The sequence below is a fragment of the Aristolochia californica genome, unplaced genomic scaffold (genome assembly GCF_029961685.1).
Source record: "Aristolochia californica isolate CCGP_79_NKW_82.1479 unplaced genomic scaffold, dmAriCali1.0.hap1 SCAF_6, whole genome shotgun sequence".
NCBI lineage: Eukaryota > Viridiplantae > Streptophyta > Magnoliopsida > Piperales > Aristolochiaceae > Aristolochia > Aristolochia californica.
Genome location: NW_027182257.1, coordinates 41,656,345 through 41,678,638, shown reverse-complemented (window position 1 = coordinate 41,678,638; position 22,294 = coordinate 41,656,345). Strand labels below are relative to the sequence as shown.

The window sequence follows — 22,294 nt, the reverse complement described above, 5'->3', positions numbered from 1 at the left end:
TGTACCTATTGAGTTGTTGAAAATCCCTATGTTGGTCTAGACTTATGTAGCCTAGTGGGTTGCAAGAAAATCTCTTTGTGGGTCTAGGCTAGTGTGCCTAGTCAATAGGTATAAATCTAAGTGAAAGAATATTATTGTAAGTTAGTTATTATAGTCAATTTAGTAGTGTAAGTCCCTATGTAGTTACCATTATAATTAGCATTAGAGGCAATTTCTTGTAGTCATAGCACAACTCAAGCTTAGTGGAATCTCAATGTACTTGAATATCTTAATGATGGACTAACAATCTGCAGAAGGATTATGAACCACCTCAAAATCCTCTGTCCTTGGTATGAAATTATTTTTTTCATGAACTTAATCTGTAAAGTTGACCTCAAACTTTGAAATAATTAAAAACACGCGGGATTTGTTCCTCACCGGACCTTGCAAATTCCTCTATCTATCTATATGAAATTCGAGTTGATTTAGTTTCAAATTTGTTTGAGTTAGATACATGCTTTAATTTTTTCCCTTTCTTGATTGAATAGTTTAGATAGCCGTTGATGATGATCGGATGACTGAGACAATATTTCTTATGTTTTGTACCGAATAGCTTTTGGTATTGGATCAATCCTCTATATATTATATATATTATATAAAATAAAATATAAAAATAACAGTATTGTCATCATAGAGCTATACCTCTACTCCCTGCTTAATACTCCAAGGATTCTTTATACAAGGCTTGATTTGATTTTGAAATATTTTTTGCAAAAGATTTATTTACAATTTTAGTTTATTATCCTAATTCCAAACTGATTTTTTCTTTACTCTCCTCGACGGTTACATCTCCAGACCCTTCAACACCGCACCCCAACCGCCACTGCGACCACTAGATGTTCAGGTCCGCGTCTTCCCTTGTGTCCCGATTATCCGTCGCCCGGCCTCAATTCAGCCGGTCCCGGTCGTATGGCCTGATTCCGATGGTTATTGAGCACACCTCCCTCGAGGAGAGCGCCTACGACATCTTCTCCCGTCTCCTCAAAGAGAGGATCGTCTGCATCAATGGGTTCATCTCTGACGACACCGCTTCCCTCGTGGTAGCCGAGTTTCTCATCCTCGAGTCTGAGAACCCCATTTAGCCCATCCACCTCTATATCAACTCATCTGGCGGCCTTGTCACTGCTGGCCTCGCAATCTACGACACCATGCAGTACATCCGCTCGCCGGTCACCACCCTCTGCATCGGCCAAGCTGCCTCCATGGGCTCGCTCCTGCTTACCGCTGGGGCCCCGGTGGAGCTTTCGAGAAAGCTAGCGACATTGCTGTACATACCAAGGAAATTTTCAAATTGAAGAAGAGGCTTAATTTGATTTACGTCAAGCATACTGGGCAGAAGCTTGAAACGATTAAGAAGTTTATGCGAAGGGATACGTTTATGTCGCCGGACGAGGCCAAGGAGTTTGGGATTATTGATGAGGTGATCGAGCAACGGCCCATGTCTCTGGTGACTGATGCAGTGGGTAACAGTAGTAGGAAACGATGAATGTTCAAGCTAGAGAGAGTGATGAATAAATTTTTGGCAGAAGCTAAATTTTCTGAAGTTATTAGATAGGTATGCTATTTCTTGAAAGAAAAAAAACTTTTTTTAGGGTTATTTATTTATCTGTGTCGTTGCCTGTCGTGACAGTAGTTATATAAGCTAAATTAGAGAGACGTGGATCTAATCCAGGTTTTTCTCTGGAAAAAAAGTTTTGCTTTGTACTTGTTCTTTACTTCTGTTGACGCCTTTCCAGTTTATGTCAAGATATGTGAGTGAAAATCATGGCATAGAGCCATTGATAGAAAAAAAAAAAAAAAATCATGGCATAGAATGTATTGATGTTTTGCTACTGCCCCTTAAGTCTCCATGTCTGGTATGTTTTTGGAGATCTGAGAATGCATGAGGTTTATGGATCTTGGGGCGAAGGACAGTAGCATATGACACTATTTTAAGTTTAAACTGATTGATACCTTTGCTTAATTCATATTCTATAAATTAATATGTCTAAAATTGAACTAGTATTATCTGATATGTACTTTTTCATAACTCCTTTACCTTTCCACCTGTTGACTTTTTCAGCTTCCCAATCACTATATTACTCTATAGACACTCTTTACTCTCTTTCGATTTTCTGCTTCTACTTCTGATTTTTTTTTTTTTTTTAAACTTTTTTCCCTCTATTTGGTTACTATCTCAAGATCAAAGTCATTGGTTATATCTAAGGACACAAATTGTATGATCCTATAGAACAGATTCTGTTCAAGTAAGGTCATAGGTCAGTGGTTTATTCTAAATAGAACTAACATGAAAATAATCAAATTAGTATTTAGGGAAACTCATTTGGTTGAGTGATATTGAATACCTACTTGACAAAGAACACTTACATGCACTTCAGAATGAGTGTGTAAATGAAATTGAACGAAATGGGCTGCAGTCTGTCAAATAGGAACAATGTTACCACTCCTCAACTGATAAAAAAATAAAAAATAAATATAACTACAAGTGCATAATGACAGGGATGGTCATGTTTGGAGTGCTATGAGGGGTAGAATTCTCACATTCGATAATTTGGTCAAGAGATTGTTTCCTATAATAAATAGCTTATGCACTCTCTGTGGATCCACTGAAGAGACAATTAACCAATCTTGTCGTCCAGAAAGTGGTTAACATTAAAATTCCCTTTCTGGGTAGGTTGATTTGGAAATCTTTCCTCTCTTTCATTCCCTGGAGTATTTGGAATGAAAAGGACAGCAGAAATTTCAACAGAAAGGCTACTGCAATGGGAATTAATTGAAGGCATTAATCAGCAAGTGACATCATGGGACCCTGCTTGAAGTTCATGACTTTTCAGGAGAAATGATTGAAAGTGAGTGGAAGCTGGTATCTAACATGTCTGCCCCAAAAAGGCACTTCATTGTTGAGGGTTTGAAGCTTTACCACAGATACTTCTCAGAGCCTTGGGGGATTGAAGACACTATCAGTCATAAGTTGGTGTGCTAAGGCTCTTAAACCTCCTTGAAGGCATTGGAATTCCTCTTTTGAAGTCTGCAGCCTTTCAAGGAACTGTGGTTAGCTGCATGTGAACGGGTCTGCCGGTGGCATGCAGACAAGCTGACTCAAGAGGGTGTTGGTTATCAATTGCTCTTTGTCATGATCAACCCCTCTTGACCTTCTTTGTATCATTTGCTTTGGGCTATTTAATATAATCACCATTTTCAAAAACAAGTATGATCATGTTTTAAAAAAAAACTAACAGGGATAATCATTTTGCTGAATTCATTTTTTTATTGACTTCCTCTGGGTATTTATTATTTAAATTTCATATAAATATATTCTTTTAATAGCAAATTTCGTATAAGTATTTCTTCTATTTTCTAGCCTTTTCCTCTAGTCTTTTTTGTGAAATTATCTACCCTTGTCCTTTCAAAAAATTGTGGAAGCCAACTATTGATTCTACTATTTCGTATATCATCATTGGAGAAGATTCTTGATGACATCTCCCATCGTGTCATCTTGTGGGATTGTACCGTCAAGGAGTTAAGCAATGTTTTAAGGAGGATGGTAAGAAGTGATTGGAATCTGGTTGCCAACCATTTGGCCTACATGCAACCTGTTATTTCTTCATGGTCCTCTTCAAACCATGGTGATATCATATTAGGTTTTGATGGTTGTTCCACCCTGGTCCTACTGCTTCTAGGAGTGTCTGATGGCATGATAGATCTGTGACCCTTTTTTTAGTTGGCTGTTTAGGTCAGCCTGAGTCAGTTTTAGCAGAGATTCATGCTGTTCTCTATGGTTTATGAAGGTTTTAAGACTGTTATTAGTTGGTGCAGCAATTCAAATGACCCTCCTAGGAGACATTGGAATATTTTTCATGAAATTCGTGTCTTGTTTTTTAATGTTGTAAGTCTGCTTATAGTTTAGCGGCCTTGCTGAAGCGGTAGATTGATAACCAATCCCTCATTATGACCAACCCTCTCCTTTCTTTGTAGCTTGCTGCTGGCCTTTTTTCAGATAAAGGAAAAGTTCATAAATCGTTATATAAATCTATCCACCGGTAACTATTCATATTCCTATATCTGCTTTGTTTTTCGTTGGTGTGTAATTTTTTTTTTTTTTTTTGAAATGGTGGTGAGTTGCTTTGCATGATGAGATTTAAGGACTGCAGGTTTCCTACATCCAAGTGGCTCTTGCTAGATTAAAATTTATTTCGTGTTTGTTTAAGTATCAAGAGAATTTATCTGAAAGCTTATTGTTACTTCTGTTGTAGAGGCATGGCCAAGCATAACTACTGCTTTCTTGAACCTCTAGGGTTATAACTAGCCATAATGGGTATTACTACTATAGATATTATTTTGTATTGGTGATGTCTGACTCTTAATTCTGATGAGTGGTTGGAGTGAATGAGCTACAATAGTGCCTTATATTTAATAATACTCGCTAATTGTACTTTATGTGCTTTAGTTGTTTACTGCTAAATGTGTCTGGGGCCTCCTTTCAACTTTGTTTCTTCTTTTCTCTCTCTGATCTTAGGCTGTTGTGTTCTCTCACTCTGATCTTAGGCTTTTGTGTTCTCTGATTTCAAAAGAAGTTGAGGTAAAGTTTGATGAGCAACATTTTATAGATGCTACTATACTCTCTTCATATAGTATGTCTTTGCCAAATGTGATGCATCTCTCTTGTTTAATTTTACACAATCTCCTCCTCTTCTCTTGATGTAATCGTCTCACTACTAAAAAAATATCTTTGCCAAATGTCTTAAGTTTACACGGGCTTGTAACTGGTGTTTCTTTGATGTACATTAAGAGCAGCCTTTCCTAGAGCCAAGTGGTTGTTGCAGGATTTTTCTGATTTTTTTATTTCATTTTGGTCTTTGATATCGATCTTAAGAAGAGATCCAGAAGATAGGTATAGGCGTAACTTTTTTAAATTCCAGACCAGGGATATATAATGGTTTCCTGAATCTAAAGTATGAATTGTTACAATGCCATTGGGTATAATGGCCATGTGGACTTGTGCTATTTTTATTGCAATAGATTTTTATTATCTCTCACTATAAATACTAGTAGTCTGTTACTGTTTGTCATGAACAGCACTTAAAAACTACAGTCTTCCACCCATCTCACATTAACCTGTCTTTGAAAGTCTCTTCCCTTGAATCCTACAATGTGATGCTTCCAGTGATTAATATGCTTCTCTATTCTACCATACCTGGCACTTTCCCTTTCTCAGTTCCATTCTCTCGACCACATTACTTTTTTTCCATCATTATTTGTTACTTTCATTCTACCAGAGATCTCTCACTCTCCCCAACCATTCTCTTTAATGGCTTCCTCCCTTCCTCTACTTACAAAGTGTTCTCTATCTGAAATCATCTTGTGTTGCACTCTGTCCCATTTTCTCTATGGAAAACCTCTCTTTTTATGTGTCTTGCTCTCATGAGACTAGCATTCTCTCTCTCTCTCTTCTCTCTCTGTAAATTTCTTCTCCTTCAAGATGTTGATGCAGAAGGGTTTTGCATCACATGGCAAACCCTGTTTGCATCTTTATCTTTCTTTATTATTCTTTGTCTTTTTTGTTTTCATTTTGGAAGCATTATTCTTTGTTTTCTTATCATATCTCCATTTGGATTAGAGAGCGTTTATCTGAAATAATCTTTGTTTCTACTTTGTGAGTGCCACTGTGAAGTCTTAGCAGGTATAAGTTAAAAGAGGGGTCCCTCTGCCATATATGTGTTTGCTTCTTCTTTTTTCCACTTTTTGTTTGTTGAATTTGTCATATTCTATCTCAAGGGGTTAAGTTGTAGGGAAGATGAGCAAATCTTTCACCTCTATTTACTCTATCGTATTTTTTGTGAGCATCCAAGGTTGTGTCTGCTTGTATCTTTAAAACATGATGGTCATTGGTAAGAGCACACAAAAAGGATTTGCAAAAAAACTGGAAAAAAGGTAATATGCTATCTCGTAGAATGTTTGATGGTTTCTCATAATATATAGGGTTATTACAATTTTTTCTTTAGCAAAAAACATGATTAATGTTTTTAAGTGTGATTCAACTTTACATTTGACAACTTTTAAACTCTACCATCATAGGACCAAATAATATCTAATTTTAAGTAATTGGAAACGGATAATGAATACGTTTTTAGATTGTTATTTAGAACTTTTTTTCAATTTCTCAAAAGTATGCTAACTGGACTTTGCAGGTAAAGGAGGATGTACAATAATGTTTCATTTTCGTGTCTGGAACTGATTCTTTTGGTTCAAACTGTCTGAGAGGAGAAGAGTACTACCATTCTAACTCCTACATAATCTTTTTCCTGATGAAAATCTCATTTGTTTTTGCTTTACGTGTTTCATATTGTATGAAAAATTCTATCTCAAGAATATTGGTGGGGAACTATTTACTCTTAAAAAGTTAGGACAGCAGTAGGAAGAAGTGAAGAAAGAATGGGATGATGTTAACGAGCGTCCTCTTCTTTCGCAATTATTGTTATGGAGTTCAAACTTATTTTTTGGTAATTAAGTAGGCATTGGAACATTTCCACATGTCAGTCGTCCAATACTATTAGAATTTGGTCATGAATTCATTCTTCCTATGAGGATGAACAGATTCTTTGGGATGAGACTGGTTATGGATGAACGGTAACAAAATATGATAATTTTGATCTCTGTATGTTTTTGTCTTTTCAATGTTGTTTTGATTTAAGTTTGATATATTTAACCTGTATCGCTCCGTGTGGAAGACCAGTTGAGTACATTCAGCCATGAGCAAGGAAAAAATTCAGGAAAAGAAGCGCACGCAAAGACTTACACTGGATCAGACATGATTAACCGATGGAGTACCAGCGCCGAGTATAACGCAAATATCTGGTTGTGAGTGCTCCGGTCACATAACTCCATTGATCTGATTAGCTTCTTTCTACTTTCTGCCATGGTACTGTAAATCGTGGTATTTGTTTTGAGTGCTGAGATGATTTCACTACTCAAAAACTGTTCAGTGATCACAGAATTCAAGGACACAATTCTTCTCCATTGATGTTTGTGGTCACAGATCGTACTACTGTTTTTGAACTGCTGTGATCGAAGCAATCCAAAATTCAGCGTCTGTTTTGAAATTTGGATCAATTGATTTTGCGTGATTAGCTAATTATTTACTCGAATAATTATTTTGATCAATACTTTTAGCAGCTTTTTGTTATAGAGGATGACTTGATTTACTAAATATTCAATTTAAATATGGTTAAATGGTGAAACTAAAGCTCCTATCTTGGATTGTGGATTATAAGATTTCTTGGATATGAATACCTGACTAATTTGCACCAGAAGAGTAACAAATCAAGGATTCTTGGATAACTGATTTGACTCATAGAGACTCACCCCAAGTTACCTTTATCAATTGATTATGGGAATTACCCGAAAAGTTGATGCTTGCAAGCTTCCCTTGGGAATCCGAATTTGCAGACCACCAAGTTTGTAGAATTTGATTTCTCATATTAGTAACTTGGTGGTTTGCCATAGATCTCAAAACAAAGAAGTCAACTATAAAAAAATTTGGTTAAAAATGGAAACATTCAATGAAAAGGTTTACTTAAGTTAAACTCCAATCACAGTCACACGTCTATGGTAATCCATAGCACAAGACTAATTATGAATTTACCTAAGTTACCTAAGATTAAGGGAAATGAGGATTTTTACCTAACGAGCACACATTTGAGCTCTCTCAATTATACATCCTTCTAATTTTAATATCTCAGGGAGGCATTCCTGGAGCACATATTTGAGCTGTGCTGGTGTATTTGGCTGTAAGGTAGAGTATGATTCTATTGACATCCTGGGATGCAGACATTGCAATGACTTTCTAAACCGTTTGCATAATCTGCTTGCTTGGTGCTTAGATAGGATCTATTAGATCAAGGAGCTAGTGTCAGGTAAAAAATAGTGAGAATTGCCATAAAGTAATATTCGTCCACTGATTCCAAAAATTTGACCATTCTGGGTCATCCTTGCAGAATCCATAAAAAGGAAAAATGAATTACTCTGTAAGAGGCATTGAAGAAATTCTAATTCATCATTCACTTTTAGTCAGTTCTAGGATCAATAAAATCAGTCTTATGCCCGTGTTTTTTTTTCTTTTTTAGCAATTTGTTTTGGCCATTGCACATCTTTTCCTTTGCATACCATTTATTTTCTGAATATCGGTGTACATGCCCTGACATTCTAGTTGGTCATGTGTTTAATTTTGATGCAGCTCTGGGAAAAAAAGTCGGTTCTCCAGTTCTTTAAAGTCCAGGACTCAGTAAGTAGGACCTGGCCCCAGACTGCCACATCTGAGTGAGGAGGGGGAACCTCTTTTGGACCAATCTATTGGTCCTGTTCCTGCATTTTGCCTTCTATTATTGGATCCATAACAGGTTAAACAGTCAAATTAGGGTTTTATTTTGGTATTGAGATTTAATGGTTATGGTTCTTAAACCCTGGATATTGATTCCATTGTCAGGTTGATTACTTGAATCTGTACAGCAACAAGAGATTGATATTCACATCAGGAGAAGATGGTGAAAGTAATGACTGTTGCGTAGAGGAGGAAGTCAATCCTTAAAAGCCATGCCCCATCTGATGATGAGATCTTCTCGGCATTAAAATTTTACCAACAGTTGCACCAGAAGCTGTTTCAAATGTTATGAGTAGATAAATTTCAAGACCTCAACACTGTCAACTGGGTCGTCACTGTCCTGATTATATTATATGGGGTTTTATGAACAACGAGAGGGCAAGTGGCAACCATTTCTTCTGAAAAAAACGAGTGAAGATGTCAACAAAACTGATCTAAAATGATTAGTTAATAAAAATTATCTATAAAGGAAGACAAGGTCATTGTTTCACCACTTGCACAATTAACTGCAAATATGCACTACCTAAGAGAAGAAGAGAATAAATTGACCTTGACATGGTATCAAAGCAAATATTCATATGTGGGCCTTTATCCAAATTATCTACATATAGAACTATAAAAGAGGGTTTACACGTGAAGGAGTGAGCAAAAATGTTAAGGAATAATCTCACATGGATTAGTAAGTGCAAAGATCTTGAGTTTATTAGTTGGGGAAAGAAGCTTACTCTTTATTTTACCTTAACATGGAATCAAAACATTGGTCTTCCACCATAGTGAGACGACCACAAAGAGGAAGCGAAGCACCTGGCTTCATTCATCCTCTCCCCTAACATCTTTCTACGTTGCAAACTTATAATACAGACACAACCCATGCTTATTTTCGTTTCTCCCTTGTACACATTTCACTTGAAGAAATGACATTTTATCCCAAGACAAAAGAATCGAACTCCTTGAACTATCCCTAGCATCGAGGCAAATCTGCAGGAGGATGAGGAAGGGTCTCCAACTCTCCCTCCCCATTCTTCACAATGAAAGCCGTGGCTAGTCCCCAAGACTGATGTATGTCTAGATGGCAATGCATGAACCAAACACCTGCACAAAAACCACCTTCACTGTTATTTATTCGTGATCAGTCAGGTCTTCTAAGAAAAGTATAAGGTTTTGGTTAATTAAACAGACCTGGATTGTTGGCAACGAATCGAATCGCAGCCCACCCGCCGACTGGGACTCCAATAGTGTTCATGTATGGCGGATCTACCAAGTTGAACAGTGCAGTCATGGGGTTATAGTTCCCTCTTCCAAACCCCACAACATAGAAGCTGTACCCATGCAAGTGCATTGGATGATTCTCAACTCCAACTGTTCCGGTGTTCTGCAAGATTAGCTGAACCCTGGATCCATACTCAAGAACAAACACTCTGGTCCCAATGACAGACTGAGTATCATTAGGGATGTTGTTAGGTGCACCATTAACAAAGTCATATTTCTTGAGGGGCACACCAGGGAAGTCTTCAGTATAGTGGTCATCAATCTTGCTATAATAAGCTTGCAGAAGCGAAATCTTTGGTTTAACAAAGGTGATGTTGTTCATCGACGCCGCAAGAGTCCCGTTGTTCGGCCCTTGGCAGTGCTTCTTAGGGTTGGATGAGTTGCATTTTTGGACGTTTAGTCCAACAGTAATGAAAAGATTCGTGTCAATCTCTACTGGGACATCAACAGGGTTTAAGCTTCTCATTGCGCCCATGTTTGACTTAACCAGAAGATTATCGTCAAATCGAGGGAGCTCAGCTGAGAGTGCCACACTGTTCAGTTTTGCACCCAGATACTGGAAGTCTGCCACTGCAGGAACCTTTTGGAACGAAACATTCCTGGCAGACATGTAAGTTCCCACTGCCATGGAGTACCTGCCAATGGCCTTATTCGCCGTCACAAGAACGTTCGCCGTCTGCCCCGGCGCGAGCATTATGTGGTCGACGGTGAACGGTTTAACATACTCCGCATCAGCTTCAACAACTGTTAATTTATGCTCAGCAATGGTGAAGAATTGTTCAACATTTAAAGCTGCGTTAATCAACCTTAAAAGATATGTCTTCCCTGGCACCACCTCAATCTTGTAAGCATCTGAAAGATTAGTGCAAAAAGCTTTGGTTTAGATTGATTCGTTTCTAATCAGCTTTAAAAGCAAGCTCCTGGAAGATGAGAGATAACATGATTACATGAGCATTGGTAGGGAGAGAGAACGAGTCAAATAGGGAACCAGAAGAAAAAAAGTAATGAATTAGATGAACTTCTTTCAGTGCTACTATTTACCGCGGATAATAAATATAAAAATAGAATTAGGTTTAATGTCACATAACCCTGGCAGTGAAAGATGATTAACTAATAAACTAGTAACACCATTTGAAAGATATATAATCTTTTTAGTTAGATTCCATGTTATTATATTTTGGGAATTAATTTTTTTGATAAGTATGGATTACCATTGCTGGAGCAGTTGTAGAGACGACCAGGGTGGCCATTGATGAGGTACGCATCAGCGGCCGGCGGGGCTCCGCCACTGGCCAGCACCTGCTGCTCGAGTTTTAACACGTCCTTGTGCCAATACTCAGCTGTTTCATCACCAAAATAGTGAATGAAAATCGACTTAGACAACACTTGCAAAATGGTGAGAAGTAAGACCAGAACAGAAAACGATACTAACCAAAGATGAGAATGTGTTCTTCAGAAGGGTATGGAAAAGGATAGGGAACTCCTGTTTTCGGGTATATTACGATGGCGCCGTGGACGGTAGCACGAAGCCATGAAACATGAGCATGCCACAAGAGAGTGCCCTTCTGTTTCACAAGGGTGAACTCATATGTGAAGGTTTGGCCTGCTTGAATTGGGCACTGGGTAATATAGGAGGGGCCATCGGACCAACACGTTAAGATTTGCCGGACACCGTGCCTGTGGAAAGTGACAATGAACTGTTGATTTTATCGAATTGAGAAGGCTTGCAATGGTGGAAGTGGTTCCAAGAGTGTCAAATTTTACCAGTGGATTGTGGCATTATGTGGTGTCTCGTTAGTTACTTTGACGATAACTCTATCATCCTCTTGAGCATACACTACTGGCCCTGGAAGTATCCCGTTGATGGTCACTATGTCCTTGCTCTTACATAGCTTTGTGATTCTCATCGTTTGGACCTGTAAAGAAAAACACTCATGACTCGTTAGATGGACCAGAGAGAGATGTAGACAGAGACAGAGAGAGAGAAAGAGAGTGCAGAGACCTTAAAGTCATAGAACCTAGTTGAGCTTCCCACAGGCCATTGATTGGCCAAAGCTAAGGAGGTTGAGAAGGAGAAGAAGGTTAGCAGAAGAAGAAGGCACGCACTTCCCTTTGCCATCTTACTCTGCTTTGAGTGGCCTACCGCTTGTGAGAGGGGAAGAGGGTGGGTATTTAAGTGAAACCAGTCATAACTTACAAAAAAAATTTAATAGATAAGAAATGTAGATGATATAAAGTGTTGGAGTTGTGATTATTCAACATGGGGAAGGTTAGGATTCTTATTTCATTTATTTCCTAAAGAACGAAAGAGAGCTTTCGTCAACTCCACAAGCATCTACCTTGTTATTATTTGTAATCATCCCTTCTGACCCATGATAACAAACTGATCCACCTGCTCTCTCTCTGATCAGTGATGCATTTGTTAATGGCACATCAGTGAGCTTTAATGGTAGAGATTTCAATAGCCCCAACAGTGAAAGAAGAGGAAAAGGGATTGTTGGTACTGATAAGCTATACTACTATTGCCATAAACAAATGTTTTTCCTTCCCAGGAAAGATGACTCCATGACACACTTTTCTCCTCAATCATAAGAAAACTGTTAACAATTTTCCGATGGAGTAAACTACACATTTCTCCTTAGAACACGCGTGTCTTAGTGGGGATCCTATTAGTTTTGCCGGCCAGCAGCCATTGAGTCGATACCTGAATCCGGCTTAGCGTTGTCGATTTATAGTTTGCTTTGTTCATCCACCCTTAAAAACAGAGTTTATATGGCTGGGATCTTGATTGCATCCTTCTAAACATTGAAGAAGTTATGTAAGAATCAAATTATGATTACTGATTAACAATTCAAACACATTACGTTCACTAATTTGTATCTATTCAAGGGAAGGATGGAGCATCAGAGATCAGGGAGCAGTTGACCTAAACAGTATACTAAGACAGAAGGTTCTAACTTCCTACTACAGCTCATACAACTGGTCTATCACATCAATTATCTTTCTCTAACACATGACGTCCCCTTTGGTTTTTTATGTTTCATGCATGCAAGACTCCGCCTCACAGAAACTTCTTAATACCCTTAAAATAACAACACTGGGGAAAATAGGAGCCATGATCTGAAAGCTACATCTCAACAAAGCAAAAACGAAACGGTCAGCAAGTAACCAGAAAGCATCTCTTTGTTGCTTCATTTCTCTATGGTTGAATCGGTAACTCCTTGTAGTGTGTACGTAAAGAGCAAAGATTTTTGCAGACAAGGAACAACTAACTAATCGCTTTTACCAGACTTTTGGTATATGAATTTTATATAGGAAATGTTTCCGCTACAGCTGACTTCTTTGGCTTGAACAGGGAGTACTAACTGAAGTGTTATTTACTTAATTCTGCATTGCGTGCTTGATCAAAGCTCGTGAATTTAGAATGCGAACGTAGCACCGAAAATAGATTCGTTAGTTGGAGCAAGGTAATCACACCCAATAGTAGAAATATAAAAAGCAGGGTAGTCGTTAATGGATTCCGTTTTTCCGAAAATTTCAACAAGGAGCTCCCACTAGTGAATTCTGCTGCCAGTTACAGCACTCGTCTCTTGTCCCAGCTTTAGAGTCCCGGCTGCTTATGTTTTCTGAGAAAAAAAAAGCTAGAATGAGAAAATAATACATGTTATGAAAGATTTCTAAACCGAAACGACCCTTATTTAAATTTTAATTCATAGAGAGAGCTTATTTTACCTCTCTAAGATTGAACATACCATGCAGCAGATCTCTCCTAGCTCTTGCTGTTCATCTCTTTAATATCAGTCGCCCATCGAAGAACACATCCGTGCCGCTGCTACAAGGTTTCTTGATTGAAAGCCTCATCCTTGCAAAGTTGTACTCGCAGGGGCGACAGACTAGGCATGAAAGGCACATTATAAGCATTTAGTACAAATGAAGTAGGTAAGGTACTGCAGGAGTACTAGGCCCGGTGAAGTACAGGCAACCGGTGGAAGTACTAACACGCATCTCCTTTGAGAAGATAAAATCTGCTACAGAGCTTCACATTCCTGTACTGAGAGATGAACTGAAAGATAATAAATTAAAATTAATTACAAAAAATATACATTGATCTTAAAGCATTTTTAACAAATGAGTTGGCTTCGACGACTCTTCATGCTCACTATACGATGACAGGTTGAATCGTCTTGCCCACTTGACTAGACATGGGGTTTGACCGAAATTCATTTTCTTAGCTTGAAAGGAACCCTTTTTTTTATTTATTAATGTAATTAGGTTTCTATGATTTGGACTATAATCAGTAATTATTTTTCTTAATCTAGGATACCATGGGAGGTCTATATATCAACAACATCAGCAACTCTCTTTGAGAACTTGCCCATATCAATTGTGTCTAGAGAAATTTGTCAATTGCTACAACCTTCTAGGTAATGTTCCTTTCAAAATTTATGAACACAAATTTATAATATAAAAGAACAACATCATAAGAGCTTTTATACTATTTTTAATTAAAATAAAAAATAAAAATATGAGTTTGTTGAAATACTATATATAGCCATATGTTGATTTTCTCCTATCAGCTATATACTCACAATTGTATCACATTATGCTAGAGAATTACTACTTTAAATAAAAAAATTATAATTTTTTTGTGAGATAAAAATAAAAATATCAAAAAGAAGATTAGGATTTAGTTCTTAAAATCCTCACAAGAATATGTCAACATAGTCTATATATATTCTCTCTTTAGGCGTAAAAAAAAAAAAAAGAATATGAGACATAATGAGAAAAAAAGACTAAAGAAAAGCATGAGAAGAAGAACAAGAGATTTTGAGAGAAAGAAAACCCTTGAAATGAAAAAAAAAAACCTAGTAAGAAAGGCAAGAAAATCCTTGTTGCAAGAGAAATAACAAGATGAAAAAAAAAAAAACTATTGGACATGAGAGAGGAGATTATTCTCCACAAAATTTTTGCTAATTTTTTTATTGAGAATAACCCAATTTTTTTTTGGAAAAACATGAATTTTTCCAACAATAATTGTCCATTTATATGCAAATTATTTCACCAACAATAATTTTCTAAGCAAAATAATTTCCCTGATAATTATTTTTTTGAAAAATATTTTTATATTTTTCTAAAATATACTATAAAATTATTTCATAGAAAATTATGTTTTTTGTGAAATAATTTCTCCAAGAATTAATCATTTAATTTTTTAAACGATTTTGACTTTTTATACAAAATTTAAAATGATTCTATAATTTTTTTTTCATTGAGAATAATTTTTAAGGGGAAATAATTTTTCCTAGGATATTTTTTACGGTGAAATATTTAATCGAGTATTATTTTTTATATTTTATGGAAAATTAAAATTTATTCTTGATGAAATAATTTAAAAATTCATGATCAAAATTATTCCATCGAGAATAATTTTTACAAAAAAAATTCTCTTAGAATAGTTTATGATGAAAAAAATTTCACCAAGAATAATTTTTTATTTTTTGAAAACTTAAAATAATTATTTTTAAAATAATATTTTGAAAACTTAAAAAACGATTTTTCCTAGAATAAATATTATAAAGAAATAATTTCACCAAGAATAGTTTTTATGGTAAAATAATTCCATTGAGAATTATTTATATTTTTTTAAATTTAATAAATATTGCTCAATGAAATTATTCCATTGAGAATGGTTTTTTAGGTGAGATTGTTTCAGTTAGAGTTGTTTTTGTAGCGAAATTATTTCACTACAATAGTTTATATGGGGAAATAATTTCGCCAACCACAATAGTTTTTGTGGTGAAATTATATTTCTAAAAATAGTTTTATGGTGAAATTTTCATTGAGAATTGTTTTTATGATAAAATAACTTCATCGAGCAAATTTTTTATATTTTTAATATTAATAAAATCCTCTTTACCTTTTAAATTATTTAATAAAAAATATAAATTATGCAAAAAATTATATATTTATATGATTAAATATATACAAAATATGTACAAAAAAATACGAATGTTATTCTAATATAATAGTAAAAGTTCACAAATTTTAATACAAAAATATATTGAATTTCTAGAAAAGAGATATACTTCACTAACTTGTTGTAATTTAAGTACATGAGTCTCTATTTATAATAGAGGAAAAAAGTAGAATCCAATTACAATTAAACTACCCTTGTCTCAGTTACTCTTAAAGTTAAACACTAAAAGATAAGTTCTCGAACAATTGAACAACTAAATATAAGTAGAAGACTAACTAATTGAGTCTCTTATGTGAGACCTCCTCCTATGAAACTCTTGTAAGACTTCACCATATTAATTCTGGCTCTCAAAGACTTCTTACAGTAAGAGTCATGTAAGACTCTTTTATATTTGCTCTTAAACAAAATAAAAAATAAAATAAAAAAAGGACAAATGTGGGCGGAGCTTGAACTGATTGGGCGTTGTGAAGATCATTCGAAATCATCGAAAGGAGTTAGTATGACATGAGAACCTAACAAACTCATGATCTGAATAATTTGGGCCTCAAGCATACTATAGCAGTTTGTTGTAGTGTGGCTATTACTCTCATCTATGCAAGTTCTTCATTTGTTTTCCTCAAGTCAACTGTCTGGACTGCAATGACAACTCCTAAACTCTGAACTATAGGAAGGGACCCATCCACTTCTAATAACCAACTCGTATACTTATCATTTGATCATATATAGTGATATAGTCAAACTCAACACCTACAACCCAATCCTCTTGGACTAAACTGTCCATATGTTCCTATTAAAGTTGTATATAGTAATGATTAATTTATCTAAATTTAATTAAACAAATAAGTAAAACTTAAAATTATGTAATACTAATATGGGCAACTTTAGTCTCCTTAGATGCCCATCCACTGACTTGTCTAGAGGGTGTTTTTGAAAAGTCCACTTTGTTGACTTCACCCAATAAACGTAACATTAAATAAAGTTAGATCACTAAACCTTGTAATATCAAGAATATTATATAGACCATCTCATAGCACTTGCACGAATGAGTTTGGCCGCACATGTATGTCAAAAATTTTGTTTCTAAAGTTTTTTAGAGTTGATCTTTAATCTTTTCCACGTTTAGGAAAAATAAGTGAACATTAATGATACACATTTATAACAAAAAAAATAGTAGTATAAATACAAAAAATGAAATAAAATACCTAATAATGTCTAGAGGAGGCAAATGAGGTAGATAAAGCGATCTTCATAAGGATGACATAAGGATGTAATTATGTAAGATGATGTATATTCACTTATGTATTTTCTTTCATGAAACTATTAGTCCTAAAGGCATTGTAAGCATTGTAAACCTCCTATCTTAACTATAAATAAAAGCCTCAAGGCATGAGGTAAAGCATCAAACTTCTCCTCTTCTCGAATTTGTGTACCCTATTCTTTCCAACAACTCTCTTTGTCTTTCTCAACCAGCCTTCACTCTCTTCCTTCTTTCTTTTTCTCTCTTTTTCTTCCTCCTCTCTTTCTCCACCACCTTGACCGAGTCCTTCCACCATGGAATCTTAAATTCCACACACTACAACCCAAATCATCTTCCTATACTTGGATGAGGTCATCTTCAACTCTTTATTGCCACCCAACTTTCATGTTGTGTGTGAGAAACTACCATTTGTTCTTTCACATACCTAAGATCTCCATCATAACTTCGATCAGGCCAATTGAATCTGGTTGCCACCCCATCCAAGTACATTAAGTAGAAAGTTTATTCTTCATTGTTAATATATGCTATAGTAATAGAGCCTCCAAGTCGAACTTCGTTTCCTACTATATTTTTCAATTTGTGTAAAAATTATTTGGATTAAACTAGTTAGGAAAAACATGATAAAAGTATTGCACACGTAACTTTATGATAAAGAACTATTTATTACTTTTCTATTGGTACACTCATTGATATTGTAGTGGACCACACAACAATGCCTCTTGTGGTAGGTGAATTGCAGATGCACCATAACACAAAGAATGTCGGTGAAATTTTTTGTTCAAATTTACATAATATCATATAAATAGCAATGTGTACCCTTTTCAAGTTGTCAACCTTTATCATCTTGAAGCACAACTCCTTGAAAAGTAAACCCAACTAGATGATATGAGATGTCACATTATTTGGTAGATAATTAGCATGCAATAAGATAGTCATGAGTCTTCATGCCTAAAAGATGGGGAGTGTCTTCTTTAACACATCGTTGCATGATTGAAGCATACCTATATGGGAACTTGATTGGTCGGAGTCGAGCACAAGTCACCTTCATTTCATTTAACTTAACTTAGATGGACTTAAGGTTCATATTCTTTTTTCATTACAAGAATACTATTTGCTTTATTATATTTACAACAATGCCTTTATATATGTTTTACTAGAAAAATTAATAAAAACAAGAAAAAACTCAAATGGAACTTCGATCAAGAATATATAAGATAAAAATAAATGTAAAATAAGAAGTAGTCAAATTTAAGTCATTCAATTTAAATTTTGGTGGTTAAATTAAGAATTACGTACACTACACTTAGATCGACTAAGGTCCATACTCCTTTTTTCCTTTAAAACTAGTTGGAGAGGCGAATTGGGTAGAATATATGGGATGAATGAAAAGGGGAAAATAGAGAGTTTGGTTAGGTTGGCTTAGGACTTTAGGACCATGGAAGGAAATGTGAAGACTAGGCCAATTCAAAGTGGAGATAATGTGATTTGTTGAAAATAGTCTTTTTCTTAACGGTCTAGAGTTGGCTTGGGGTCTCTAGTCAGTGGCCCATAGAGGTTGCTTGAAGGGCCGTGGGGTCGAGCCCACTCGCTATGAAACCTTATAGCTGCCCAACACCGACAAGCTAAACTATTATTGGCCCAAATAGCTTTGACGAAAACCCTGATTTGCTCCGCTCGTGTATCATAAATTTCTTCTTAAGCGAACTTGCCTCCCAAGCCCTATCTTCTCTTTCAGGGTCTTGCATTCCTGTGGCCGCCGCCCCGCCTACCCTGAATCCCTGCTCTGGTACTGTCTCTTGCTTAATCTCGTGAGCCTCGTCTGCGCCACAGTTACTGGGTTTTCCTCTTTATTTCCACCGTAGCGCATAAACTTCTTGTATCTATTCCCTGGTTTTTGTGTTACTTTTTTTTTTTTTTTTTTTTTCTGAAGCTTGCTTTATTATGGACTTTCTCTCATTTGTGTGTTTGATGAAATCTAGTACATTCGAGATTGCTTGAGAAGTACAATAGCGGATCTTTAAAGAACATGTTTCTCATTTTTCTTCCGTGTTCAGAAAAGAAAAAAGAAAAGCTTCTCCTTCCTCTGGTCACTTGTTTTTCCTGATTATTGGTTTTAAGAAAAAAACTAATGTGGTTTTCAAGATCTTATACTATGTTGCTGATATTGTAGTGCTGATCCCTTGCATCAAACAGATGATCCTGTTTTCTTACTTATTTATTTATTATTCACTCTTATGTATGCGCAGGGAGTTTGGCACCTATTTTGTAGTGGTATATACACGGAGAAACGATGAGGTATGTTTATTTGAAGGTTTAGTGATTTCTTTACGTACAGGATTTACAGTTAACCCTTTCATTATATAGATACACATGAAAATTTTCGTATCTTTGTGTTTTAAAGTGCGGTTGTCCTGTAATGAAGTTTTTAGCAGTGTTGGATTTGTTCACACTACTCTTTACTGACTGGTGTTGGAGTGGGACTCTTCTATACCTAATGTATTTTTTTTGGGACAATTTACTTTTTGAATGGAGAATCATTAGTATACTGATTTGAATGATAAATTTTTATTTTCACAGTGGAAACTTCCTGTTATCGGCTTTCAATTCAACTGAAGCTGGGCCTTCATAATCCCAAACGAATCTTTTTTTGTCCTCGTTTGATTCATGGGAGGCCTATATTGACTATGGAATTTTCGCTGATGGCACTTTTTACTTCTTGAGGTGTCTCAATAGTATATTTCCGCACATTTCTTTGCTAACAGTACCAAATTTTTCTTATTGTCTCTGTGAGATGTAACGGGACTGGACCTTAGTGTAATTCTACTGGGCATATGACCAAGTTCTTAATCTTGTTGGCCTTTCAGCAGGTTATAACCTTCTCGTGAACCTGCTGATTGCATTGTGAAGGGTGTATCTGTTTTATGTGCTTTTGGTTCTGCTTATATGTTTTGGGCCTGTCAGTGCACTTAAGTTACAAAACTGTGGTAATGCATGTGGAAAGTTGGAGTAGAATTTATTTTACCCAGGAAAAAGTAGATCACCCTATTGCTTTACAAAATGGTGGAATCTGAAACTCCCCCTCTCACAAGTGGAATCCACTTTCCATTGAATGTTTCCATATCCCTCTTCAGATGACAGAAGGGCGATAGCGGGGAGAGATCCTCCCTGTCCCCATCTTGTCTTCTTTGGTCTTCTAAGGGAAAGCCTCCGACCATGCAACAAGAGGCTTTGCCTTTTTTTTTTTTTTAAATAATTATTTAATTTAAAAATAACTGGTTTAAACTACATATAACCTTTATGAACTTGAATTTAATCTTTATGAAATTAATAATGTATGTAACATAATAGAATAAAATATAGTTTACTATAAAACAAAAATGGTTTTTATTTGCTGAATTTATTCACTTGGAAGATTATTTGCCATTTTTAATTATATTAATTAGATTAAATGATTTCAAATTTAATTTAAAATTTTATCAAAATTCAAATTATGTTATACAATGATAGTTTTTTTAATTTAATATTAATATGAATTATTATACATGTAATATTTTATTTTAATTTTGTATCTAATTTAAATTTATAATTAATTTGATTTAGTTATTTATAAAGGTTAAATTCAAGTTTTATATTAAAACTTATTTTATAACTTAGAGACTTTGAGTAGTTAATAGTTGCATGAATTTTCATTTTTTTTAACTATCTCATCATAAATCCTTTTTATTAATCAAATCCATACTGCTTTCCATGAGGTTACAGTAACACAGAAAAGGCATTCCATTACACTTTTTATAGGACACACTAACACAAAAAGCTACATTCTCTAAGGGGAATTCACATTCACTCTCTTTCACCCAATTCTCTTTCTCTTGGTGATCTTTGGTGTTTCACATCAATTAACAGTGGGTGTACTGAATGACAAATTGCTAGGTACTATAAGTATGCACTTGGCATCCTGTTGGTCTGTAGTGCTGATTTTTGTATGTCATTTTTATTTTTCAGTAAACTTCAGAGTGATGTCTTGAGGGAAGCCATTGGGCAGGTTATGGGTGATGCTAAGGAGAAGAATCGTAAATTTACAGAGACTATTGAGCTCCAAATTGGACTCAAGAATTATGATCCACAGAAGGACAAGCGTTTCAGTGGTTCTGTTAAATTGCCTCATATACCTAGGCCAAAAATGAAAGTTTGCATGCTTGGTGATGCTCAGCATGTTGAAGAGGTAAGTAGTACTGCTATGTTTTGGAATCTTGCATACATGGATGCAGTGGCATTTGACATCATGAAAGCTGTTTATTTCACTATGAAATGAAGAAGTTTTCCATTTTCAAAAAATGAAATGTTGAGGTTTGAAAGTGTGTGGCAAGTAGTATTATTTTTCAAAAAAAAGAACTAGACAGTGGATATGTATTATAAGAACATGATCATCTCGGGTTTGACACATTTATTCCATATGGGTGTTTAATCCATTCAATAATTGCTGCAGGCTGAGAAGATAGGTTTAGATTACATGGATGTGGAGGCGCTAAAGAAAATGAACAAAAATAAGAAGCTGGTGAAGAAGCTGGCTAAGAAGTACCATGCTTTCTTGGCTTCTGAGGCCATTATTAAGCAGATTCCAAGGCTTCTTGGCCCAGGTCTTAACAAAGCGGGAAAGTTTCCTACACTAGTATCCCACCAGGAGTCTCTGGAATCAAAGGTGAACGAGACCAAAGCCATGGTCAAGTTTCAGCTTAAGAAGGTGCTGTGCATGGGTGTTGCTGTTGGCAATTGTGCAATGGAGGAGAAACAAGTTTTCCAGAATGTGCAGCTCAGCGTCAACTTCCTTGTGTCTCTCCTGAAAAAGAACTGGCAGAATGTAAGTATTTTGTGAAATTAGTCCATTTGCTTGTCTGAGCCACATAGATTTATGTAGTGATATGTATCATAAGCATCCATCCGTGGAGTAGAATTGTGTGTGTTTCATTCTCTGTATTTCGCTTGTGTGCCAGGTTAGGTGCTTGTATCTGAAGACCACAATGGGGAAAACATACCGTGTGTTCTAGAGTTTGTCAGGAAAGCCTATTGCATTACAGGGAGTGAAACCTCCCCCGATGACATCGAGTTTTGGTAGTAGGTTAATCTGCTGTTTTGTTTTTCACTCCAGGGAAGAATTGATAAGCACTATTTATTTAGTTTATCTATTTAGAGAGACAAAGTTGTTCATGATGAAAAATACTCAGGTTTATGGCAGACTGAATTTTGTGTTAAGTCGTTTGTTGTGATTCGACTCTTTATCGAGGGCATGTTATCAATCGATGGATGCCTACTGTTAATTCGATTTATATATTGTGGGCATATTCTTCTTCGATAATGATCTCTCCTCTTCCAGCGA

At 35.7% G+C, this 22,294-nt stretch overlaps 2 protein-coding genes, 1 non-coding gene and 1 pseudogene across 3 annotated transcripts; 3 read left to right on the top strand and 1 right to left on the bottom strand.

Annotated features, from left to right (window-relative positions):
* The first annotated feature begins 872 nt into the window (after positions 1-872).
* On the top strand, positions 873-8,927 carry LOC137934987 (ATP-dependent Clp protease proteolytic subunit 2, mitochondrial-like; annotated as a pseudogene).
* Positions 8,928-9,377: 450 nt separating this feature from the next.
* LOC137935424 (laccase-6) lies at positions 9,378-11,804 on the bottom strand. The gene is made up of 6 exons (XM_068780079.1): positions 11,688-11,804; positions 11,450-11,601; positions 11,118-11,362; positions 10,897-11,025; positions 9,596-10,537; positions 9,378-9,508 (listed from the first exon to the last, which is right to left on the bottom strand). The coding sequence occupies exons 1-6, from the start codon at positions 11,802-11,804 to the stop codon at positions 9,378-9,380; spliced, it is 1,716 nt and encodes a 571-aa protein (XP_068636180.1).
* Positions 11,805-18,602: 6,798 nt separating this feature from the next.
* On the top strand, positions 18,603-22,294 carry LOC137934947 (large ribosomal subunit protein uL1-like). Its single transcript, XM_068779549.1, has 5 exons — positions 18,603-18,706; positions 19,167-19,215; positions 20,923-21,142; positions 21,407-21,778; positions 21,912-22,294. The coding sequence occupies exons 2-5, from the start codon at positions 19,211-19,213 to the stop codon at positions 21,963-21,965; spliced, it is 651 nt and encodes a 216-aa protein (XP_068635650.1). The 5' UTR covers positions 18,603-18,706; positions 19,167-19,210; the 3' UTR covers positions 21,966-22,294.
* On the top strand, positions 19,549-19,670 carry LOC137935582 (small nucleolar RNA snoR83). Its single transcript, XR_011109283.1, has one exon. It is a non-coding gene; the product is annotated as a small nucleolar RNA snoR83 (small nucleolar RNA).